This window comes from Kogia breviceps, chromosome 18 (genome assembly GCF_026419965.1).
Source record: "Kogia breviceps isolate mKogBre1 chromosome 18, mKogBre1 haplotype 1, whole genome shotgun sequence".
Taxonomy (NCBI): domain Eukaryota; kingdom Metazoa; phylum Chordata; class Mammalia; order Artiodactyla; family Physeteridae; genus Kogia; species Kogia breviceps.
In genome coordinates, this window is record NC_081327.1 from 25,754,025 (window position 1) to 25,779,967 (window position 25,943).

Sequence of the window (25,943 nt, forward strand, 5' to 3'; positions counted from 1 at the left end):
GACCCATCCCAGGCCTGCTGCCTAGTGTGGATGAAGGTATAAGATGTGTGACCGCTGCACTTCAGGATGTGGACTGCTGCTGACCTGGGTGTTGGGTTGAGTGGGCCACGTGTAGGAGGTAGGAGGTTGTGATGGATGAAAGTGGCTGCAACTTCTTTGTCACCCACCCCCCACGCCCCGACAGTTTATTCTCCTACCTTGGATCTACATAGGCCCTGTAACTGCTTTACTCTGTAGAAGGCACTGGAAGGAACACCTAAGAAGGCCTGGCAGCTTCTGCTCTTGTGCTTTATTTATATATTTATTTATTTGTGGTATGCGGGCCTCTCACTGTTGTGGCCTCTCCCGCTGCAGAGCACAGGCTCCGGACGCACAGGCCCAGCGGCCATGGCTCACGGGCCCAGGACCGGGGCACGAACCCGTGTCCCCTGCATCGGCAGGAGGACTCCCAGCCACTGCGCCACCAGGGAAGCCCTGCTCTTGTGCTTTAGAGAGCTCCAGGCTGCCCTGTGGAGAAGTTCAGCAGCCTGGCTGGAGAAACCACATGCAGAGGTCACACAGAGAGAGTGAGGCTCAGAGGCCGAGTGGAGCAAGAGAGAAGGCTGGCTCTCCCAGTGTCTCAGCTGAGCCTGGCCCTGCAGCCATGCCTGCCAAGGGGCCAGACACGGACTCACGGACTGGACCCTTTTACGTGCTCCAGCCCAGGTGATCTCCCAGTGATGGCAGCCGCAGACTCCATCTGCCAGCAGCCACGTGAGAGACGTAGATAGGATCAGCAGAGCCTCCTGGCTGAGGGCTGTCAACCTAGAGCATCATGAGAGATAAGGAACTGGCAGTTTTAAGCTACTACGTTTTCGGCAGTTTGTTACACAACAGAGAACCAAGAGAGTTGTAGCTTAACATCAGCTTGCATGGGAGAAAGCTGATGTGTCCCCCTGGCACGTGCTAGAGCATTGTTGCCTCTTGAGTGTGGAAGAGAGCAGGGGCGGGGCAATAAATGGTTCCACCTAGGGGACATGGTGCACAGGTGTGATGGAGTGATGAGGGTCACGGCTGCAGATGTGGCCTGATCCCTTCATGGGTGTTGTCCAGAGTTCTAGACTCATCTAAAAACAGAAACTCATTGACAGTCCCTCATTTAGCATCAGCCCCTTGATTTCAATGGGTTTCTCATTCACAGTAGCATCACTATTCACTTTGTTAATCTCAGGAGGTTTTTTCCTTTTGTCAAAGAGAATAGGCAGTAAGAGAGAATATATATGTGTGCATATATATACATATATACACATACATGTATATATATGTGTGTGTGTATATATATATATACGTATATATATATATGTGTGTGTATATATATATATAGTGAGCTATCGCTGTGTAACAAATCGCCCTAAGACTTAGTGATGTAAAGCAACCGTTAGTTATTCCTCACACATCTATGGATTGGTTGGAGCAGTTTTATTGATCTGGGCTGGGCTGGGCTGATCAGGATTGGGCTTACTTGTGCTTCTGAGGGCAGTTGGCCGGTTGACTGGCAGCTGCCTGGTCTCGAAAAGAACTGTTTGGGACAACTTGACTCTCCTTCACATGCACGTCACCTTTCTCCAGCAGGCAAGCCCAGACATTTCTCATTACAGTGACCGGCATCTAAGAAAGGCAGTGGAAACCCCAAGGGCCTAATCAAGTCTTTGCTTACATCATGTTTGCTACAGTCCGCTTGGCCAGAGCAAGTCACATGGCTAAACTTAGAGTCAGCGTGGAGGACACTGCCAGAGGGGGTGCATGCAGGGGGCTGTGAACAAATCAGGCCATTAATGCAATCAGCCTGCCACACCTGGGCCGAGGGGTCTTCTCCCTACCTACAGGCCCTGGAGTTGCCACTTTCTAAATGTATGTGTAACTTACGTCATTATTCAGCCTGTGTCTCAGTTTTTTCATCTATACAATGGGCATAATAACAGAAGGGATGTCGCAAGGGTTTCAAAAGAAGGTAAGTAGAAAGCATGTAGCACAATGCCTGGCACACACAGTAAGCACTTAGTGAATGTCAGCGATTATCATAACGATCGGGCAACTTAGAGGTAACCCTAGGTCACAGGCACATTGTAATTGGTAGCGACTGGGGCTGGCTGGTTTCTCATCTTTGACCTCCATGAATGAATGAGTGTTCTGTTCCACCTAGGGTGGCCCCCGCTGAACCCATCTGTCCCTGACTGTGGATGGCAGGGGCCTTGTGACACCCTAGCCCCCATCCTGCAGCACCTGTATCCCTGAGGGCTCTGGATTGTCATCTGTAGATGGTAACAAGTCCCAGACACCCAGACTGAGCTCCCAGACGTGGGCCTGGGTTCACACGGGCTGGCTGATGAATGGACCTGCGGTGGGACGAGGTGGTGGCATTTTCTTTGGCTTCCTTGAAGAATCACAGACAGTGGTAGATTCAGGCTCCTGCTCTGGATAACGGAGAGCGTTCTTCTTTGTTTCTTTGTCCTTAAAACTTGGCCTTTCGTGGGATTTTGTTCCAGGGTGCGGATACCTGTCTTTAGATACCGATTTTGACCACAGGGTGTCTGCCACTGTAAAGGCACTGAGGGCTCAGGAGGGGTGGCCAAAGCCCCTCGCTGGCGTTTGTACCAAACATGTGGCCGAAGCGGGGCCTGGGGACGCTGGCGGTTCCAGTTCGTCCGCTCAGCAGCTGGCGGGACCTTGGTGGGAGTGCAGGAGAAGGCGCCCTAGCAGCTGGGCTATGTCAGCCTCGTGGAGATGAGGTCCCTGCTGGCCAGAGAGTTCTGGGCCTAAGTCTGAGATGAGGCTGCTTTGGAAGCACATCCCGGGCCCTGGAAGAATCTGAGTGCCCTGGGCAGTGGGCCTGACTGGGGACTTAGGGCCGGAATGCCGGGAACTGAAAGCTGGCCTGACTTCTAAGGCCTGAGGAGCTGGCTCTGTGGAGGCCTCACTGCCTCCAAGATCCAACCACTCAGCTCTTACCCAGGCAGGGCCTTCCCCTCCTCCCCGCGCTACCCTCCTCAGCTGTCAGGGTCTCCCATCCTTCCTCTCTGTAACCCAGCCCCCTGGACTGGACACTGTGATCTGTGTCGATTTTTCTCTCTTCTCTCCTTCGAATCTGGTAATAGTAATAAAAATGACAGCAGCAGGATCTGCAGTGATAACAGCCACCGGTTACGCAGAGGCTTCTGTGTGCCCTGACATCCCAAGTGTTTTTGTTCGTCATTTCACTGAGTGCACTATTTCATGAACATACCCAGTAAAGCTCACCCTTCCTTTGTATTACAAGGATGTTTTGGTCCACGTTTTTGTGTTTGTGTTTCAGCGCCGTGCTTACTGTGTGCCTGGCACTGTTCTAAGTGTGTTTCATGTGATAGATGCTGTTACTATCCTCATCTTCCAGACAAGAATCTGAGGCCCAGAGTGGTCCATTCACACGGGGAGCTGTGACTTCAGCTCCAGCAGTCAGGCTCTGAGCCTCGGCCGTGCTGCCTCCAGGCCAGGGCTGTGTCCCTCTGAAAGATTTCCATGGTCTGACATTTTTAGAAGACAAGTTCCCATCAGGGTTTAACATTTTCACCATGTTCTGTGAGCCAAGTCCAAACTGCAGTTACTTGAAGATGCCAGCGAGTGGGGTCTGCTTACCTATAGCCCTGGCCCGTGGGTGAGGGAATGGGGGCTTCTTTCCCAGGGTGAAAGCTCGAATCACTGAGCAACAGAGGTATCACCTTGCTTCAGAGTAGGGGTAGGGTGTCTCCCCACGCCCCCTGCCATCCCCAGCCAGGGGTCAGTTAGCTCTACCTGCTCTCTGAGGACAACCCGTGCCACATGTCTGGGATCCAGGATGAGGAAGGTGCTTGGGCCAGAGGGGTAACGATAGGTCCCATCATCTGTTTGGACTCCTAAGGCCACAGAGACTTCCTAGGTTCCCATGGATCATTATCCACAGCCAGCTGTTGGTGGGGAAGGAGGGCATTCTCACCTTCCAGTCCTCCAGCAAATTTAGGAAACATCTTCCTGGCCTTGGGATTAAAGAGGAAAGTCCAAGCCAACAAACTTGACTCCTTCATGAAGTAGGAATCCTCTCTAGTACTCTTTGGACAGAAGGCCACCCAGCCTCTGCTTGAATGCCCCCCCTGTGATGGGGAGCTCACCACCTCAAGTGGCCTCTTTCTTTGTTGGATGGCTCCAGTTCCTAGAGGGATAGAATGTTTGAGTCCTTTCTGCCATGAGTTCTGCTTTGCCTTTAAGAGTCACCCAGAATTGACCTTCTCCCTCTACTGAAGGGAAGAAGCCAGACTCTCCCACCCTCTCCTGCAGGTCAGCTTGAGTTTCCACCTCTTCACCATTGTGCTGTCAGCTCTATCACTCTGAAGCTGTGTGCTCTGGGGTAGGTTACTTAGCCTCTCTGAATCTTAGTTTCGTTATTTATAAAATGGGGATTGTGATAGTTCCTTCGTCAGATGCTTGTGAGGATTACTTGAGTTAATATTGTAAAATACTTAAAACGGGGCTTGGTACCTGCTAAGTAAATAAATACCAGCTCTAACTATGCAGTCATCTTTCTGGTTATCATTAGACTAGGGCTTCCTGAACTTGAAGGTGCATATGAATTGCATAAGGTTCATGAAAAAAAATGCAGATTCTGATTTAGTAGGTGAGGTGGGGCCTGACACTCTGCATGTCTAACAACTTCCCAAACTATGTGGAGACTGCTGGTCCTCAGGCCACCCTTTGACTAGCAAGACTAGTGTACCCATTTCTTCACATATGAAATTTCATTTTCCAGGCAGGGCCTATCCTATTCTAGTGATAGTAGAATCATCACCTCCAATGATCCAAAGGTAATACTTCTATTAATGCAACCTAACATTGTATTATGTAGGGGGGAAAAAGTATTATCTTGAATATCAAGATAGCTTTAGTCCTCTGGCTTCTGAATCTGAACTAGTGATTTATGGAAAAATTGTCCTGCAGTTTGCATGTATCTTGATGGATCTGAAAGAACCTGAGGATCTCTGAGAGACATGACTTGCTTCTGGACATTCTTCTGCTCCTGGGATGTGTCACGTGACTAAGCCCAAAGCTAAATCAGTAGAGGGAGTCCCAGAGGGTCCAATAGAGCAGATTTCCTCAGGGCAGGGGTGGCCAACTCAAGCGGGTAGTGAGTGAAGCAGGCCCGGTGTGGGTGATGGGGCAGCACCCTGGTGCTGATGGGATTCCCTAATGTCCCCATGACTTGTGTGCATGGAGAGGCGGCACCTACGCCCATGCATACTTTTACTGCTCAGTTCATTCAACTTACATGTCTAAGTGAAGAGCCAATTTTTCTTAAAGATTTAAATGCTAATTTCAAGTTGAATTCCCATAAACAAGTGGGGCTGAGAGCAGACAGTAGAATGACAGATCAGATACCCTAATGGTGGATATCATAGTTACCAAATTTTCTCTGCACTTAAAATGAAATCTGTTCCAAAGCTATGGTGATGCCACAGCTTTAACCCATTGTTGTTTCTATATCTGACCTTGCTGGACCACGATCTGCTCTGGGCTGACATGGAACAGCAGTTCAGTATGGTGGTTAGAGCACAGCCTCGTGCACCACGTGGCCTGGGCTGACACTTCTTAGCCACTTGCTCAAGTTTCTTAACCACTTCAGGCCTCAGTTTCCTCACCAGTAGAAAGGGGGAAGTAGCAATGTCTACCTCACGGTTGTTGTGATGGTTACATGAGTTAGTCAGTGTGCAGCTCCTAGGATGGTGGCTGGCTCACAGTCAGTGCAACACAACATCTAGCCCCTCCTGTTTTGCTGTGATCTCACTGTGCCTAAAAAAAATCTAGCATCTTCTCAGAACCCAGCATCACAGGACCTTGGTTGTTGACTCACTGTTGCCTGGTGAGCCTTGGGCCTGGCTTCTTCTCCCAAGAGGATTCAAAGCCATGCTCTTAGTCTTCAGGCTAAGCTGCCCTTCCTCCCAACCTCTCAAAAAGCGTTCATTACAGAAAATTTCAATACACAAAGTAGAGAGAATATGGGAATGAGTCTCCTTGAGCCAGTCACCCAGGTATACCAAACAGTTAACTTTACTGACTTCCTTTTTACATGTTAAACTTTACCTGTGGCTTAATAGGGCTTTTTAAGGGGTTTATTTATTTATACCTTAGACAAATTTTTAAAGTTTTATTTTACTGTGGTAAGAACACTTAACATGAGATCTACCCTCTTAACACATTTTCAAGTGTCCAATCATACATTTCTGTTGACTGTAGGTACAGTGTTGTACAGCAAATCTCTAGAGCTTATTCATCTTGCTTTACCGAAACCTATGGCCATTGATTAGCAGCTCCCCCTTTCCCCCTGCCCCAGCCCCTGGCAATACCATTCCACTCTTTGATTCTATGAATTTGCCTATTTTAAGTACCTCACATAAGTGGAAGCATGCAGTATTTGTCCTTCTGTGACTGACATTTCACTTAGCATAATGTTCATATGTGCGGCTCATCTGTGTTGTTGCATATTGCAGAACTTCCTTCTTTTTAAAGGTTGAATAATATTCAGTTGTATGTATATACTACATTTTCTTTATCCAGTCATCTACTGAAGGAAATTTAGGTTGTTTCTGCATCTTGACTACTGTGAATAATCCTGCCATGAACATGGGTTTGCTAATGTATCTTTGAGATCTTGATATATTTAAAGTGCTGAAGGAAAAAAAACCCTGTCAACCAAGAATGCTATATCCAGCAAAACAGTTCATTGGAAATGATGGAGAGATAAAGTCCTTCCCAGACAAACAGTAGCTGAGGGAGGCCAGTAGACTTGCCTTATAAGAAATGCTAAAAAGAGTCCTTCAACAGTGACACCGTAGCATAAGAAAGTATAAAACTCGTTGGGAAAGATAAATACATAGCCAAATACAGAATACTGTAATGACCGTGGGTAAGTCACTTTAAATTCCAGTACAGAAGTTATAAGACAAAGTATTAAAAATACTTATCACTAGAAAAAATATTAATAGATACACAATATAAATAGATATAAATTGTGACAACCACAATGTTAAGTGTGGTGGTGGTGGTGGGGAAGTGTTGAGTTTTTGTATGCTTGAGTTTTCAGCAACTTAAAATAGACTGTTATAACTGAGATAGTTTATGTAAGCCCTCTGGTAACCACAAAGAAAATACCCAGAGGAGCTACACAAAAGAAAAAGACAAAGGAGTACAAGCATAACAATATGAAAATTCACACAAAAATTCAACAGAACGGGAAAGAGGACAGTAAGAGGGGAAAAGATGGGCAAAAGAACTGTAAGACTAACAGAAAACAGGGAACAAAATGGCAATAGTGAATCCTTCGCTTTTGATAGTTACTTTAAATGTAAATGGATTAAACTCCTCAGTTGAAAGGCACAGAGTAGCTGAATGGATTAAACAAACAAAAACAAAGAAACTATGTGCTGTCTATAAGAAACTCCTGGGGTTTTGTTTGATTTTGGTTTCTGCAGTCCAGTGTGCCCAGTAGTGCTGTGTGGTAGAAGCCCCTTGCGACTGGGGCTTGCAGGCCCCTCGCCTAGCCTTGTGGAATATCAGCCCAGTGAGGGGGGCTATGAAGGCAGGGCTCTGCCTTGCTAGCACCATCCTGTAATTCGTGGAGCTACCTTGAGGGTTCATCTGGGAGACGGTGGCTGCAGTCTGGGCCATCCCTGCTCTCCTGTAAAGGGATTGCGCAGATGGCTCACGTGGGATCCCTCTTTTGACCCTGGCATTATAAGTAACCTCTCCTGCCAGTCTAGCCTTCCTGTTTCTGGAAGAGGCCCAACCTTTTCCAGGACCGTTGGGCCCAACCTCATTTCCCCATATCGATCCTTTTGTGCTTGTACAGATAATACAAGAACATATCAATACCTCATGTAAGACTGGCATATGCCCAATGGAAGAAGCAAAATTATCCATGCACATTTATACCTTCCTATATGTCAAAGCCAACCAATGCTAAAGATATTCACAGTCATCCTTTTTGGTGGGGAGGGGAATCATCCTTCTTTTCTATGATGAGTACCTCTTTATGTATTTTATTCTAATCTTTGGTTTTATTTATTGAACAAACCTTTATATAAGAGCTTCTGATGAGCCAGGCATGGTTTTAAGTACTTTACAAATATACTGAATTTAATCACCACAACGACTGCGTGAGGTAGGTATTATTATTTCCCTATAATTCAAAGGTGATAACGGAGGCACAGAGAAGGTAACAACTTGCCCAGCATCACACAGCTGGTAGGTGACAGAGCCAAGACCCAAACCTGGGGAAGACTGGGCCAGAATCTGGGTCCCACCCCACTCAGCGATGCTGCTGGTACCTGTGGCACCGTCCGAGCTCGTGGCCATTAGGACTCAACCTATTGTGAGATTAACCTTGATAAGTATTATTTTTTGAGGTGCACGTAGGCTGAGCTGCTGGGGTCCTGCCTTGGGTGTTTCATGTGTTTGCTGTTTCTCAGTCTGTGAGCTGTCCATTTCTCGCTCCTGGGGCAGGATATGTGGGGCTGGGGGAGCTACGTGCCGGGCTGATCCAGAAGCTGATTGAGGGAAGCATTCAGATCCCACAGATCTCCTTCCTTCTCCTAAAGGCACTTTTGCTCCTGAGAGAGGCGGTCCTGAGAGCTGACCAGTGGCTTTGCAAGTGGACAGTAGCCCTTCGTGGTGGCCTGAAGAGCAGAGGAAGGACGGAGGTCAGGGCCTGGCTGGATGGGCCCAATCGTGAGCCCATGGAATCATGGGCTGTTGGAGCCCCCTTTGTACAAATGGGGAAACTGAGGCAGAATGTGCAGCTCCCGGGCTAGTATCCCCTCACACCCATAACCACTTGTCTCCCAGTGAGCAGGACTGGGAAGGTAGGGCAAGACTACAGCAGGATTTGAGTTGGTCAGGAATAGGGAGCCATTGAGGGCTGGAGAGCAGGGAGAGGGAGCCTGTGAAAATAAAGCAGTGGTGTGCTATCTGAACGGGGTGTGAGTCAAGAAGCTAGTGTGGCAGTGTTCTCCAGGTAGCTGACCTCAGGCTGGGAGCCTGGCCGAACCAAGAAATCCAGTGAGGAGGCTGCCCCGGGGTAGGTCAGGATTGCTGTGTGGGAAGGGGCTGAGCAACCCAAGGGGACGCTGTCTGCTCATGAGTGGAACAGTCCGGGCTGTGTGTGGGATGTCACGGCCTTGGTCTCTGGTCAGAGAGGCCCTTTGCACCTGCCCAGTTTGCATTCTGGGCAGTGACTTGGCTGCCGCTGCCGAGGACAGAGCTGGCCGTGGCTGCGGGGAGACGCCGGGCCTGTGTTTTGAACAGGAGCCAGGGCTGGATTTCTGGAATAGGCAACCGGCCTAGGTCCAGTCCACGCTGGCCCCAGATCAGTGAAAGCTGTCGCAGGGCCAGTGAGCTGCCGCCGCCACCGCCTACGGGCTGCCGAGCTGGGTGGGGCCTCCTGGGACTGCTGTCCCCAGAGTCACTGGCTCTGAGATCATTATTAGCATGTCCCGGCCGGCTGGGGGCAGGCCGTGCCCCTGCCCCACACCCTCCCTACTCTGTGATCCTAGTCCCATTTGGCCCTGCTTGACATCTCACCCAGGACGGTTTTATCAACGCGGAGAAAATACAGGATCTGCAGAGAGGAGGAAAAGGAGGGTTAGCTGTTTACTTTTTTGGCTGTCGTTTTATGTGTTCCAGGCACTGTGCCAGGTCTGTAGGGCCTTCAGTAATGAGGAAGAAATGTACAGTCCCTGTCCTTGATGGGTTTAGCCGCGAGGGGAGACTGGCCATCCACAAGTAGTAGTCATACAGACCACTAAGGACAACGAGGGTGTCACAGGCAGCCGGGGGACACAGAGTGGGGGACCATACTGAGTCTGGAGGCCTTAGGGTGGCTTCTCCAAAGAGGGGACGTTAAAGATGAGGCAGAAGTAGCTAGAAGGAGAGAGTGGGGGGAGTGTCCTGGGCAGAGAGGAGGGTGGACAGGACGGAAACCATTGACCGTGGGTCAGGTAGAGGTGGGTAAGGTCAGCTGTAGGTCAGGCTACCCCTGGCCTCTTTACCCAAGACAGTTCCAACCACTCCTATTGTCCTGGCCTGGTTCTTAAAATTGCCCCCTTTCACTGTCAAAAGTGTCCTGGTTTGGGCAGTGAAATTATATGGGCGTGGCAGGTGTAGGTACTAGTATCTTTGCTTTACAGATGAGGAAACTGAGGCTCACGAGACTTGAGTTATTTGTGCAAGGTCCTGGAATGAGGGTGGGACAGAGCTGGGATGGGAAGTGAGCCTGCCTGACTTGAAAGCCCAGGCTTTCCCATAATCCCACACGACATTGCACAGTAAGGTGTAACGTTACAGACATATGCAACTGAAATACTCTCTGAACATGGGCTCTGTGCCCAGCATTGTGCCAGGGGTGGGTAGGGTGAGAGGAGGCTGAATTGAGGCAGGACTCATTCATGACAGAAAACAAGCTCAAACTGGCTTAAGCAAAAAAGGGGAAATTTAGCGGCTCATGTAACTGTAAGTCTAGGGGAAGCACTAGCTTCAGGCATAGTTTGATCCAGGTGCTCAGACAGCGTTGTCAGGACATGTTTTCTTTTGTTTCACCTTCTGGTTCTCTTTTCCTCTGTGATGGCTTTTTTCTTAGACAGACTTTCCCTGTGAGGAGGTAAAATGTTTTCCTCAGTGTCAGATCCCTAACCTCACATCTCATTAATGTCACCAGAAAGAGAGCAGATGTTCTGGGCAATCCCGGAACATCTCTCTGGGCTTCTTGGGTCATGTGCCCAGCCTTGGCCAATCCATGTGGCCAGGGATGTGCAGAGTTCTCATTGGTCAGGCCTGGGACATGTGTCCATCCTTGTTGGGTTAGGGGGAGAAATCAGCCCTGTCCACACCTCTTGGATGAAAATGGTGGAGGGGTAGGGTTTCCAGATAACATACAGGGTGCCCAGTTCAATTTGAATTTCAGATAAATAACACATTTAAAAAAATATAAGTATATCCCCAATACTACATGGTACATACTTATACGAAACAATTATTGAATCTGAGATTCGAGTTTCACTGAGTGTCATGTGTTTTTATTTGTGAAATCTGGCGAGCCTATGGAGGCATGCCTCTCCAAGGAAAATCAGAGTGTTTCCAGAAGGAAGAGGAGTGGATGCTGAGGGGAGGTGGAGAGGTGGTTCAAGTCACAGGTGCCCAGTGCAGAGGTGATGAAAAGGACGAAGAGCTTTTCTTCAGCCTTGGACTCCCCCTGAAGGCACCGTCTGTGAAGGCCGCCCTGAGAGCTGCGAGTAGTCAGCAAGAGAAGTCCTGGGGGGGGTGAGGTGCTCAGAGAGGGCTTCCTGTACTTGAATTAGGCATCAAAGAAGGGGAGGCTTTCTTGAAGTGGGGGTGGGGTGGGTGGTGGGTGGGAAAAAATGTCTGTCCTCACCTGCCTACCACTCAAGCCTGAACCCTGACATTAGGGCCCCTGGTACTTGACCTTGCTGGCCTGGCCATAGGGCGATGCCTTTGTCCGAGACTAACGGGCCTGTCTTCTCTGTGTGAATTCACCAAATGTGTCAGGATTCCTCCAACTACCCAGGTAGTTCAGTGGAGAGATGGCTTAGGTCCACAGGTACCACAGAGGCAGAGCCTGAGACGAGGATTGTGTGCCAGTGATTCATGGAGGTCTGTTCTCTGTCTCTCCCAGGACGGGCCAGTATGGGGGGTGGGGGGAGGAGACAGGGCAGAGAAGGGGAAGAAGGCAAGCAAGGGGCAATTGCAGGCAAAGTCTTGGTTTTAGCCTGACCCTGTGGGGAGCTCTGGACTATAAACTGTGGCTCAGAGTCAGTCCCCACTGGAGGTGTGGAAGCTGGGCTTTCATTCTGCTTCAGGTGGTCACTGGCACAGGGCTACCTGGTGGGGGTGGGCTGTGGGGTTTGGGGTTCTTTGACCCCACAGACAAAGCCCTAGGGCTGTTCTCTGAAGAAACCTCCCAGGTGTGGGCTGATGGCAGGGACTGCACACTGGAGGAGAGGGTTGGGGGGGAAAAGAGACTGAGAGGTGAGCCTACATCAAAGGATCTAGAGGAGTTGGCGAAATCCCGCATGTGGTGGACACCTTGAGGGGGTTTCTAATACAAATAGTCTATAAAGGCTTGAGAAGTTCCCCAGCAGATCCCAGGATCTTCCCCAAACTACATGGGCCACGGAACCCGGCTCACGGCAATGCCCACTCCCAGGCCTCCGGTGGAGTTGAGGGGCTCTGGTCTTTAATTCTGGCCCCTCTGGGGCCTGATCTTTTGCTGCCTCTTTTGCTGCTGGCTTTGGATGCTCTGGATCTGATCATGGCTCTGCCACTCTGCAGCTTTGTGACTCTGGGCAAATCTTGTCACTTGTTGAGGCCTCAGTTTCTCCATCTGTACTCTGAGAGTCCCTAAGCTAAAGTTCACAAAAAGTTTCAATGTGCAATTTTATCTGTATGGAGTTTTTCTGGGGGGACATTCTTAGAGGGGTTTGGACCTTTCTGAATGAGGGTTCCAGTCTGGCTCCAACACCTGTGGTCCAGGGGGCTGTGTGTGCGTGTTTTGCAGGCTTCTCTCCCTCTACACACAGGCACACACCAGGTGTCCTGTCCCGAGAGCCTTGGGAGGTACAGGAGGTCCTGTACCTCCCAACTGCTCACGTTTTCACCTCCTCTCTCAGAACCTCAGTCTCCTCATCTGTAAAAGGGGGTGATAGGTCCCTTACTGACCTCCCAGGGTTGTTGGGTGAGTCAGATGACCCAAAGGCTGCAGAGGAACAAGGTACAGGTGTGATGGATGAAGTCACTGCCTTGGATGCTTTCTTGCCCCCAGACCCAAAAGCATCCTCAGACCTTGGATGCTGGCCACACAGCATCTTCCAGACCTCCATGGACTTCCCAGAGGACCACTCTGTAGCGACAGTAGTCCTAGACGTGGGTTGCTGACCAGACCATCAGGGGCTGCCTTCCTGATCCCCCAAACCTACATTTTCCCCTCCCTCCTTCCCTCCCTCCCTCCCTTCCTTGCCTGAGAATGGAAACAGCAGAATTTGGTGTGCAGTGGTTGGGTTGGGGGGAGGGAGCTGCCACCCTCCCCCACTCCCAGTGACAGCCCAGTGTGACATGCTCAGCTGGCCTCACGCCATTTCTGGAATCAAGGCCTTGTCTGCATTACATGACCACAAAGAGGGGGTCTTGCCAGCCCCTCGGCTTCCTATGCGTGCGCAGCCTAAGGCGGTGGGAAGTGGTGGTTTTCTGGCAATGGTCTCCTCATGGTCGGTGAGCATGGTGTGGCTTGGGGAGGGAACAGTGGGGTCTGGGGTGCAGAGAAGCCAGTGCCTCCACCTTCCCTCCCAGCTAAGACCAGGAAGCCACCCAGTTCGCTGGAGAGTTGCAAACCTCACCATCTGCTGGGGCCAGGACGCTGCTGGCACACTTCCGTGTGCCAGTCCTTCTAGAAACGGCTTGTGGGCCCATTTTTGTTTGCTTTCATGCGCTTTCTTCCAAACGCCTTGCTATTACTTCTGATCGTAGAAGTCCTCATGCACGTTGATGGCAAACAACTGACGACCTTGAATCTGGCGCCCAGGAACAAACCTCTGGGAACGTTCTGGTGCCGGTCTCTCGGGATGGGTCTCTCTGACTACATTGCATGGAAACACATGCAGATAATTTTAGCAGATGCAGTCGGATTCTCTCTACTCTTTGGCAACCGCTTTTCTCTTTCAAGAAAATGCGGGGAGTGTCTTTCTGAGTCCGTAAATATAGAGCTGCGTTTAGTCGTCCACACGTATTCGTTACGTGCCTCCTCTGTCGGGCACTGATGTGTGTGTCAGATGGTGGTAAGTGCCCCAGAGGAAACCGAGGCAGGAAAGAGGGTGAGGGGGTGGAGGGGGCGCTGCTATTTTAAATAGGAGGGTCTGGGACTTCCCTGGTGGTGCAGTGGTTAAGAATCCGCCTGCCAATGCAGGGGACACGGGTTCGAGACCTGGTCCAGGAAGATCCCTCATGCGGCGGAGCAATTAAGCCCGTGCGCCACAGCTACTGAGCCTGCGTGCCACAACTATTGAAGCCCGTGTGCCTAGAGCCAGTGCTCTGCAACAAAGAGAAGCCACGGCAATGAGAAGCCCGCACACTGCAATGAAGGGTGGCCCCTGCTCGCCACAATTAGAGAAAGCCCACGTGCAGCAACAAAGACCCAATGCAGCCAAAACCAACCAAACAAATAAATAAATAACTAGGATTTGGAAGACCTCACCCAGGTGGTGAGGTGATGATGATGAAAACGTGAAGGAGGGGTGGGAGGAGGGGATATTTGGCAAAAGAATTCCAGGCAGAAGGAACAGCACGTACAAAGGCCCTGGGGTAGTGCCAAGCATGTCTGAGCAACAGCAAGGGGGCCTGGGTGGCTGGGGCAGAGTGACAGGAGAAGTAACAGATGAGGGTAAGGAGGTGATGCGACAGATTAGGTGGGGCTTTGCGGGGCATTAGGAGGACTTGGAGAATGGGGTGGGAGGTGGGTGCAGAGAATAGAAAATGATCGTCATCATCCTGGCGAGGGAGGACGGCCTCTCTGCATGGCCTGGAGCACAGGGTGGATGTGGAGGAGGTGAGGACCTGGGTACCTTTTGAAGGCAGAGCCAACAGGATGTATGGTGGATTGAACAGAAGGGTTGGAAGAGACGTGGCAGGTTGACTCCCGGGTTTCTGGCCTGAGCAACAGGAAGGAGGAAGCTGCCCCAGTCGGACACAGGGAAGAAATCGGGAGCAGGGCTGGGACACGTGAGGTCTGAGATGCCGGCCCAGCGGCTTGATGGAGCTGTCAGGTAGGCAGGGGAGCCGCGTCATTCTTCTTCATGGATCAAGTTTAATTTCAAAATTTAATTTCTTTCTAATAGAAAAACGTCACATGTAGGGAATTCCCCGGCGGTTCAGTGGTTAGGACTCTGTGCTTCCTCCGTAGTGGGCACGGGTTTGATCCCTGGTCAGGGAACTAAGATTCCGCAAGCCGTGTAGTGTGGCCAAAAAAAGGGAAAAAACCCCAAAACAAGAGCAACAGCAAAAAAACATTGCCTGTTCTCGGTTTAAGAAAGAGAAAGAAGAGAGACAATACAAAATCCAAACAGTCTAGAAAGCTGGACAGCTGGAGGGACAGCTCCTCAGCTCCCCTGGAGTAGCCACTACTATTGTGTGTCCTTCTGGAAACATTCCAGAGAATATGCCTCTTTTCTTTATAAAGACAATGGGATCAGACTCTAGGCTGTTCCTCACCTGCCCACCCACCTGACAGCGCTATGGACCCTGGGACCCCTCACTCCCAGTGTCTTTAACTCTTCTGTTCTTTCACCGCGACCTCTTGTGTGACCCTCAGGGCACTCCTGGGTCACAGGCCCATTTTACAGATGTGGACACTGAGGCACAGATTGGGCGACACATCGTCAACTAAGATCCTGAATGAACTGAGTCCTCTGGGAGTCCAGAGGGGTGACCCTTGATTCTGCCCCAGTTCGGTGGAGCGGGGATGTTGGGAAGCAGCAGTCACACCAGAGCGGGGCAGGGGTAAGACTTCACCCGGCAGTCAAGGGGAGAGGGCTCTCCCTGCAGAGGAAAGAGCATAGGCAAGGTTTGGAGGCCCTGAGGCAGGCGGTCCAGCCGGTGAGAGTGATGGTGAGAGGTCGTCAAAGCTGGGGTGTGGGAGAGTGGTGAGGGACCAGGAGAGAGGAAGGCAGGCCTGGTGTCAACTAGGATCAGAGGGGCAGGAAGATGACTCCTGCAAGAACTTCAGGACCAGATGGGGTGGGCTGCGTGTGTGTGTGTGTGTGTGCACGCGTGTGCCTGTGTGTGTGTAGCAGGACGGTCCCAGAGTCTGGCCCAAACCCTTGTTCTCTGGTTCTCTCGTGAAAATGACGAGGACTCTGGCTATTCGAAACAAGAGGATCTTATTCCATCTATTTATTTAAATTAGCAGAAGCAAGAGCCTAAGCGTCTCACTCTCAAGGCTGAGAGAAATACCACACTTCCCTGGGTCCCCTGGCCGCATGGGGCCCCCGACTGGGCTGGCCTTGGCCCCAGGCAAGGGCACACAACCTTTCCCCACAACGAGTGGCCCGTGGTCTGGGGAGGCCACGTTTTCTGCTCAACAGACGACAGCGCCGTCTGTCGTAAGCAGCCTGGCCCACGGCCACCCTGCTCGGCAGGGCACACGCGCTGGACCCTGGCAGCAGACCTGGGGCCTGTCCCGAGGCCAGGAGCTGCTGGCAGAGGCAGGCCCAGCTGCTCCATCAGAGGCGCACCCCGGCCCCTTTGGCCTCTCCCGTTATCAGCACTCGGCTGCGGGGCACGGCAGGCCAGCGGTGTGATGACCAGTGGCATGGCGGAGCAGTCGCGTGGCAGGGTCAGCTGGCGGTGGCACGGCTGGCCAGTGGCCAGGCAGGAGGCAGAGACTCTGAGAGGTGCTGAGTGCAGGCAGCCTGCCGAGGATGCTGCTTGAGGCCTCGTAGGGTGATTGAGGCCCTGCTGGGTCCGGCTTTGATCAGCTGTACGGCGTCCCGAAGACAGCGGAGGGGGAAGAGGATGGGAGGGCAGAGAGTGAAAGAGGGGGCCCAGAGAGAGAAGGAACAGCTGTGCTGACGACAGGCTGACTGCCTGGCGTGTGCTGCACGCCTCCATCAGTGCTCGCATTTCCCCTCTGCAGCTGCCCCGCCAGGCGGTGGGGGGGGGGGGGCGTCATTTCCATGTTCAGATGGGGAAACTGAGGCACGGGCAGGTGAACTCATTTGTACAGAGTCACTCAGTACACAGCAGAGGAGCCAGGGTCCAAATCCGACCGTCCAGCGAGTCACTTAGCCTCTCTAAGCCTCAGTTTCCTCGTGGCTGAAGTCGGGCGGCAACGGCACCCAGCTCGTAGGGCTGTTCGGAGCGTTTAGCAGCTCACCTAACGTGCTGAGCAGAGCACTGGTGCATGCCGGGCCCTAACCAAAGAAACGCTGGTTATGATCATCACTGAGTCCTTTATATTCGTGACCTCAGTTACTCCCACGCCCCGACAAGCCCATTGGATCCTGGTTTCCATTGTAGAAACTCCTTTGAACACTGACTTGCTGGAAAATTCCAGTCACGCAGCAGCAAGCCCCATTCTCCGCCCAGCCTGGACAATCTGCCTTGCGTTGGGTCATCTCCTCCGAAGAGCTCTGAAATCCCGGGGGCTGGAGGTTAGGGCGCGTTCTGGGTCATGCTAAACTTTGCCATTTTCTGCTGGCATCAGCCATTTTCTCCATGTCCAGAAATCACATTCCAAAAGCATGAGCTCCAGAAGGAGGGCCTGTGGTTGGGGGGGAGGTGGGGGAGGAGCATCTGTTGGGCCGTGAGAACCTTCTTTCATCCAACCTCACCAGCTGCTTGCCTCGCCTGCCCGCTGCCTCCCCTCTTCCCACCTGTCAGAAAGAGCCTGATCGCTCAGAGTGGAGGTGGGCAGACACTTCAGCTTTGGGCTCCTTAAACCTTGTGGTTCCTGGAGCACGTTCCACATTCTGCTGGGGGGATGGCACTTGAGGTCAGTGGTGGACATCTTGTATTTCAAATGGTCCTGTATTTGTTTCATATGCATGATATATATATATATTAAAAAAAAATTTTTTTTTGCGGTATGCGGGCCTCTCACTGTTGTGGCCTCTCCCGTTGCGGAGCACTGGCTCTGGACGCGCAGGCTCAGCGGCCATGGCTCACGGGCCCAGCCGCTCCGCGGCATGTGGGATCTTCCCGGACCGGGGCACGAACCCGTGTCTCCTGCATCGGCAGGCGGATTCTCAATCACTGCGCCACCAGGGAAGCCCTGCATTATATTTTTTAAAACCCCAACTCTAACTGGGACATCACACCCACGATTTTATTGATCTTCTTGCTTACGGCAAGGCTAGTTTTTTTCAAAAGAGAGAGAGAGCCAATTTAAAGAAATGTGTAAAGTACTCGTGGTAGCCCAAGTGGGACCCAGTTCCGGGGGAAGTTGGGACGATGGCTTATGGATGCTGACAGCTCGCTGGGGTGACAGCCCAGGGAGTGGACTTTGCTGGCTCTTTGCTGCCTGGGGCCGGCCGTGTCTCCAGGACGGGACAAACCCATCTTTGGAGACTATTTGTACCCTGTAGGGTCTAGGACCTGGGGCTCAGAGGAAGGGGATGTGGTGGCTCCAGAGTCTGGCACCAAGGGTCAGAAGTCCACCCTGCCGTCCCACTCCCTGTTCACTGTCCACCTTCCTGAGAAGCGGTCCTTCAAGTCCAGGAAGCAAGCAAGCTCAGGCTGGAGTCCCTGGGATGTGGACCCAGGGATTACACCTCGAGCAGATTATAGGCAGCCAGGGAGAAATCTGAGGAATTTTAATTACTGCCACACATCCCTGGAGTCCTGCAGTCCTGGTCCTCCCAGGCCAAACACGCCGGCCAGCTCTGCGGGCCCACCTTCCCCTCCTCCACCCAGCTCGCTGGGCTCGCACAGTGGCGCTGGGCTTGGGGACACTCGTGGAGGGGCTGCAGCAAAGCAGGCGGTGGCAGCTTCCTCCCTCTGGCTTCCAAGTTTGGCTGGGAATCTTGGGCTTGGGTTTTAGGAGACTGTGGCTTCGCGCTGGGGGTTTTGGGGGTCGGAGCTTCCGGCTGTGTGTAACCTGAATTGGTCTGAACAAAGAGGGCAATTTAGTGGCTTCTGTAACTGTCCTTCCCCAAGAAAGGCCGGTGAGGGTGGTCCTGACTCAGGATTCATCCAATAGATATTTATTGTCTACTATGCATCAGGCACTGTCCTAGAGCAAAACAGACCCGGATCCCTGCCCTTGGGGAGCCTACTTGTCACAGAAGGCTGGACCTGAGGCCGTGAGCGAGTGCCCTCTCCCAGCCTTGGCCTCTCTCTGTCCCTGTGGGAGCTCTCTCCTGGGGTGGGCCTTCTGCCGCAGCTGGAGAGGAGATTAGATGCAGCCTTGGCACCAGAGAAGACGTCTTTCCCGCCAGCTCCCTTGAGAAGGATCCCGGGGATGACTCCACTTGGCTTAGCGGATGCTGGGGGACAGGTGCTGGGCCTGTAGCGCCCACGGGTGACCTGCAGTGTCCTCGGGGGAGTGGCTGAGGGCTCTGCCCCATTTTGCTCATTTGAGGGGAGGTACCATTTCTCTTTGGAAGCTGCCCCTTGAGATCTGGGTTCTGCTGATATCAGGTCCAGGAAGAATGAGTCTGTTTCCCTTCCATCCCTGGGGAGGAGGGAATCCCCAGCCCCTGCCACTGGAGCCAGGGCCCCCAGAAGCCCTCCCCCTAATGCTGCTGCCAGCACCCTCTATCCCTTCCCCCCACCCTTGTGGGTAGAGCAGACTTGGGAGGCCAGAGAAAGCTCTCAGCGGCAGAAGTATAAAAGGTCCACAAGTTAGAGGCATATGTTGGAGCTGGGGACATTGAAGCCCAGAAAGTGGACAGCCCTGGTTTTCCTCTCACTCTTGATTCCTGAATGTAGTCCAAGAGAAGGAGCCGGCCCCCTGCTGGGGGAGGGGGCTGGAGCCCCAGAAGGTCTGTGCTCGAGTGGACCACAAGCGTCATTGTGGCCTGCTGCCCCATTCTCAAGACAAGGAGCCCGGGGCCTGGGGGACCCTAACCCAGACCTGCCACTTCCTCTCCTTAAGTGACCTCGGACCAGCCACTTAATCCCTTGGCTGATCCTCTGTCCCCCTTTTTGTCAAGTGGGTTATTGTGTGCGGTTTTGTTAAAGTAGATTTTAATGACGCAGGTGACACATGAATATACTTATCTTAAAAATTAGAACAATTCTGATAAAGTTGAAGTTTGTGACTCCTAAATTTCCCTCCATCTCATCTCCTTCCCCTGCTTGGGGGTAGCCATGGATGTTGGGTACCATGGGATATTGGGATGTGGGTGATCTCATGGTACATGCGTGTGTGTTTGGTGTTTTCTTGGGTTTGCAAATAGCATCATACCCTGTGTGTCTTCCACGTGGCGTGGGCTCTGTGTGTCAGTGGGTACAGGTCTGCCTGGCTCTTTTGAGCCACTACATGGTTTTGCACTGTGTAGATCTAGCATACTTTCCTTCGATGGGTGTTCAGCGTGTTTCTGACTGTGGGTTAATAGGAACCATGTTGCCCTCAACATCACTGAACTTGAACATGCCTCCCTGGTGCGCACGCGTGAGGGTTGTCCCAGGGTGGGCACTGAGGCATGGAATCACTGGGTATTAGGGTCTGGCAAAGATAAAATAGGAGACTCTTCCGAGCACGTGGCAGGAGGAGGGTGCTATAGAAGGAGGAGAGAAGTTCATGCTTGTGCTCCCCACTTTGCATCACACACTGTCCTAGGTATTTTGTCTGCATTTTCTTACACAGTTCTCTTCAACATCGAAATCCCCGTTTTACAGAGGAGCAAAATGGGGCCCAGAGGGGTTAAGTAAAGCATCTGCTATCACTCAGCTCCCAAGGGCGGGCAGGCAGGCGCCTGCCTCCCAGGTCTGGCTGGGTTTTGGGAATGGAGCATCCCTGCCCTGGCCGGCCAGAGCTTGCTCTCCGAGGGGCCTGCCCACAGCAGCACCGCTTCCCCAGGAACGCTGCCTCTGTGCAGTGTTCTGGGAAGAGGGAGATCGCCAGGAATTTCCTGGATCGGGTCCAGGGCAGACTGCTTGGATCTAAGGGTTACAGGGTGGCTGGATCCTGCCTCCCGCCCTTCTTTTCCCCCGGCATGTCCCAGCCCGGTGCATTCTTGGAATCTATAAGTTGTGCCGTGTCCTGTGGGCACCAAGAGTTTCCTTTGAAACCCCGTGGCACCAACATCTGTTAGCTCTTAGAGAAGAGAAAGATTGACAAAGAGCTGCTGGGGCAGGCGATGGGGAGAGATATTAAGCTCAGGGGTATGAAGTCTCAAAGACAAAGAGGAAAAACCCCAACCGAACTCCAGCCCGCTCCCCAGGGCCCTGTTTTGATGTGGGTTCCTGTCTCCGGAGGCCTTATAAGGCATTGTGCCTGCAGTTCTGGGCTCTGGGCTGGTGCTGGCTGCACTCTCGGTGCCCGGAGGAGCTGCCCTCTCTTCCTGGGGCCCAGTGTGGGGCAGAGGAGGGGCAGTGCTGGCACTGGGAGGGAGGCAGGTCCGGATCCTGTGGCCTGAGAGGCCACCAAGCCCGGCCTCTAGGCAGGAGGCAGCCTGGCACCAGGCTGGGCGGGGCAGGAGGTCTGGGGATCCAGGAAAGTCTTTGATGAGAACTTGGAGCAGAGGCTGAGTCTGACTGTCCTGGAGGCCAGAGCAGAGGGGGCCTGGCACCAGGGGGCCAGAGTGATGGCTGAGTGGACAAAGGGAACAGTAAGGGAGATCACTGCGTACCATGCCCCGCGTGTGGGCTTCCTGTAGGGCAGTAGTGAAGGGTAAGGGTTTTGGAGACAGGCAGCCTGCCTTCAATCCTGGCTCTGACACTTACTAGCTGTGTGACCTTGGGCAAGTCACTTAACCTCTATGTGCCTCAGTCTTGTCATCTGTAAAGTGGGGATAATAGTGGTTCTACCTCAAAGGACTGACCTGGGGATTTAATGCAAAGCACTAGAAATGTGCACCAGGCAGGAGAAGAGTGTGTTTCTCGGTGTCTGCAGGGGCACTTTGGGTCTGGTGAGCTTTGCCCAGCAATGTTCTGGTAGAGTCATTTGACAATAAGAGTTGGAGTAATAAACAGTAAATACTGTCTGTCGAGCCCCCATCGTGGTATCAGCTGTAATGCTAAGTACTTTCCGTGCAATGGCTTGCTCCATCTTCACACCCACCCTGAGACAGTGTGACTTCTCTCATCCCTGTGCACAGCTGGGGAGACTGAGGCACCCTGGAGATAAAGCTCCTTCCCCCAGATGACCGGCTTGTGTGATGCAGAGCTGGAATTTGAACCAAGGTCTGAGCAACGCCAGTTCCACGCCCTGCACCCTCCGTGCTGGGGTTCCCACTGGGGCTCGTGGCTGTCGAGGGGTATAAGTGCCTTCCTGCAGGATGGTCCTGAGGGCCTGGCCCCAAACCTTGCATGCAGGGCTCCCGGCTGACTCTTGGCCCTGTCCCAAATCTAGTGGGGAGGAGCCGTGGGGCTTTTGAGGACAGATGGGAGTATTTGGCCCCTGACCCACTGGAGCTGCTGGCTGGGCTGTTTTCTTGCACTTCTTTAAGCATGATTCTTGGTCCCTGGCAAGTGCCAGGACTCTTGGCCACCTCTGTCCCCATGCCCACAGGAGCCCCGATTCCACTGTACAAGCTCAGGCCAGGCACCGGAAGGAGGTGGCTCAAGTCTTGGCTCTGCTGATGATCCAGAGCCAGTCGCCTGGCCTCTTGGAGGCTCCTCCTCATTTAAAGCCAGGGCTATTGGGAGCCCTGTTCTCCGGAGGTTATGGTGAAGATTCCAGTTGGTCGGTGCCTCATACGTCATGAGTGCTTGGTGATGTGACTGTCATTGGCATCATTTTCCTGTCTCATTCCTCGAGGGTTGGGGCACTTTCTTTGTAGAAAAAAACAATAGCAATTATACCTCTCTCTTTACAATTTGCAAATCATTTTTTTGAGCATCTGTTCCTTGAGAGATGGAAAAAGCAGGGCCGCTATGATGATAAAGGGAGATAATATAAAGTGCCCGGCACATAGGAAATGCACAATAAGCGTCAGCTGTCTTCTTATTGTTGTGGTTTATCACCGTGCCCATTTTACAGGTAAGTAGACTGAGGTTCGCAGAAGGCAGTGGCTGGCGCCACATCCAGGGCGAGGGCGGCCATGGAGCCAGGATGTGATCCTGTGTCTGGCTCGACATTTTACGTTGCCTCTGGTGCAGTGATTCAAAGCTTGAGGACCACAGACATGGCACTCCTCAGGCCCCGGGCTGTCGCGGCCAGTGGAGGAAATGAATTTTTGCCAGAGGTGGGCACCTGCACTGCACTGTGTGTCAGCGGACCACAGTGCTGAGGAGCCTTCGATCTGTTATACAGAGCAGGGTAAGGTTTAGCGGGAAGAGACCGACCCCAGAACTTGCCAGAACTCTGCTTTAATATGCAGAGACATGTCTTTAATATGTCAGAGGGCTGGGTCCTCTCAGCAGACAGTTCTTCTCAGAGAGCGTTGAAGCCGTCATCAGAGTGATGACTGCGGGTGCGTTATACACACCGCGAGGCATCGTTATAGGGCTTCCAGACGGCTGCTTTGCTGATGGTGACATTTGGAGTCTTTAAACTCCTCTGAGTGTGCCAGTAAAAAGATGCAGGTGCCCCAAAGTTTCCATCTCACGGGTTCTGTTGGCCTTGCCAGGAGTGGTCAGGGTGGCACAGAGGTCAGCGCCGGCTCCCAGCCTCCACAAGGCCCCAGCACAATCAGGTGTGTCGTTTCCCTTGAAGACGGTCGCCCGCTCCTGTGAGGAAGTGCTGCCTGCCAGTCTTTCCAGGGAAGCGGCATCCGTCTTCCTCTGGCATGAAAGATCGCCTTTAATTGGCTGCTGGGGCATTCCAGCCGTCTAATGATGCCAGCCGAGTGCGGCCCTTTCCTGTCACAGTCTCCCAATTCCCCTGTCAACTCCAGCTCTGTTAACACAAACAGCCGGTTTACAAGCCCAGGAAGTGTTCGGTGATTATAATAATTGGCAGAGGAGGAGAGAGAAGACATCCTGACTCAAGGAATAAAGTAGCCTGGTTTTGAAGTCCATGGGACACCAGGAGTCTGAATGACCACATTTGAACAACCTCTAAGAAAGAGTGTGTAATGCCCCAGAACGATTTGAAAGAAGGAAGAGAACAGAGAAAACCATCTCTAATCTATAAAACGTTAGCTGTTCATCTTTAAAAAACATGCATGCAAGAGACTTATCTCCAGCTGTGTCCAAATGATAAGATCAGCTATACAAAGCATTGTTTTTCTTTTGTTAATCAAGGCGAGCTCTGGTTTTCCTTTCAAGCATCTCCAGTGCATGATTTTTTTTTCTTCTGATTTTTCAAGAAGAGGGTGTTTTTTCTTTATACTTTTTTTCTTTTTTTTTTTCAAAAGGAGAAGTTGGTGAGAGCTGCTGAGTTTGGGCTTTTTCATTGCTTGCCTTTTTGTGGTTCAAGAAGCACTGCCATAGCATCCTGTGGGCATTAAAAAAGATAAAGCAGTGTGACACCCCCGCGCGCAGCCTCATCTCTCCTCCCCCAAAGAGGAGCATTTCCCAATGTGGGTTTCTCAGAACACAAATCCCATGTGATGCTTTTGAAAAACAAAAACTTCATGGTCTAAATAGGTTTGAGCGATGCAGCATAAGCTACTACTTAGATATCCACGGCATCCGTTACCATAGTAAGTCCTGCAGTAAGGGGTCTCGTTTACCTTTGTTTAAAACAATCTTTTTTTTATCACTAGTAAAGTGACGGTTTGACAAGTGCTAGTCTGTTCTCCTCTGTACCTAGAGTTGTCCTACTGGGGTGGGGTCAGATAGATGGGATCTTTATTGCCATCCCAGAAATTTCCCAGCCTCCCAGCCTGTGGACCAAACAAACTTCCCTTGCCAGCCTGACAACACCTGAGTGGCTGCCTCACCACTGATTGGGAGCAGCTCTGCTACATGGGATGAGATACCGGACATTTGTAACTTATGTTTGGGGACCAAGGCAAGGCGTGTGCAGGCCAGTAGCTGGAAGGTGTGTGTGTTGGGGGAGATGCAGGAGGTGTGACTGAAGGTCAATTGAAGGCAAGCCTATAGCTTTCTAGATATCGTGCTGAAGAATTTGGGTTTGTGTTAAGGGAGCCCGCTCTATAGCACACCAGGTCCTCTTTATAAACCCACCAAGACAGCCCACCTGGGACCCTCTGGTAGAGGAAGGATCCAAACTGACGTCTCTTCTTGGGACCCACAGGGGTGGCTATGGTCCCGGGTCCATCAAGTTGGCTTAGAGGGATAGAGGAGGGACGTTTTCTGATCTCATCTTTGTTTTCTTCCAGGGTGGAGGGTGGAACTCTCTTTCCGGGGGAGAAGTGTGGTCCTGTGTAATGTTTTGTGGCGAGCTATAAGCTGAGAATAACTTAGTTCCTAAAAAGTAGTGCAGTGATTAACTTTTCAGGTGTGACAGGATCTACATAGTTGACCTAAATTCCAATCAGAACAGGGTCCCTGCTTCTTTGCGACCAGCCACACACACGTTCACAATGCCACCTTGACTGTAATGATGACAGGTTCCTACCTGACCCCAATACTCCTTTAATATCCCTGCTTTTTCTTCCTATAGGAGCTTGTGGGCGAAGTTTTCAGAGAAACGCTCAGCGAGGAGGAAGAGGAAGACTTCCGTCTAGAAGGTATTGGAGTCCATTGCTTTCTTCCCAAAGGCAGTGAGGTGGGGAAGGGCCATCTGGTCTACCTCATGCCCCAAGTACCCTCCAGAAAACCTGCAGACCAGGTGGAGGAGGGCAGGACTCTAACTGTCGGTGGGGGTGGGCTGGGAGTGGGTGGAGTGAGAAGCAAGAGGGAAGTGTAGCATCTCAGAGGTCCACTCCGGGAGTGGATTCAGACCACCCAGGCTCACATCCTGGCCCTGCTCCGTGTTAGCCGTGGGGTGTTGAACAGGTTGTTTGACCTCAGCTTCCCCGTTGGGGGTGATCATAGTGACCGCTCATAAGGCCCCTCAAGCAGAGTTAGGTATGTAGTAAGCACTGCATGAAGTAGCCCTTGTGGTTCTCTGTTTGTGTCACTCACCTGGAGCACCGTATGTGCCCACACACGAACACCCCCAGCCCCTCCCTGCTCTCTGTAGCTCTCACTCCTTTCTTTCTTCAAGGAGAAACACTGCATTGTAGAAAGAATTAGGACACTCGAGTAGAGGGCCGGCCAGCCACTGGCATGCTGATTTGACTTTGGGAAGCCATGTACCCTTTCGGAGCCCAAGTTTCCATGTCTGT

At 51.9% G+C, this 25,943-nt stretch overlaps 1 protein-coding gene across 1 annotated transcript in view; it reads left to right on the top strand.

Annotated features, from left to right (window-relative positions):
• NKD1 (NKD inhibitor of WNT signaling pathway 1) overlaps positions 1 to 25,943 on the top strand; it is an 84,747-nt gene that overhangs the window by 29,890 nt on the left and 28,914 nt on the right. The window contains exon 4 of the mRNA XM_059045182.2: positions 25,277 to 25,343. Coding sequence (XP_058901165.1) covers positions 25,277 to 25,343 — 67 coding nt within the window. The remainder of the gene's footprint in view (positions 1 to 25,276; positions 25,344 to 25,943) is intronic.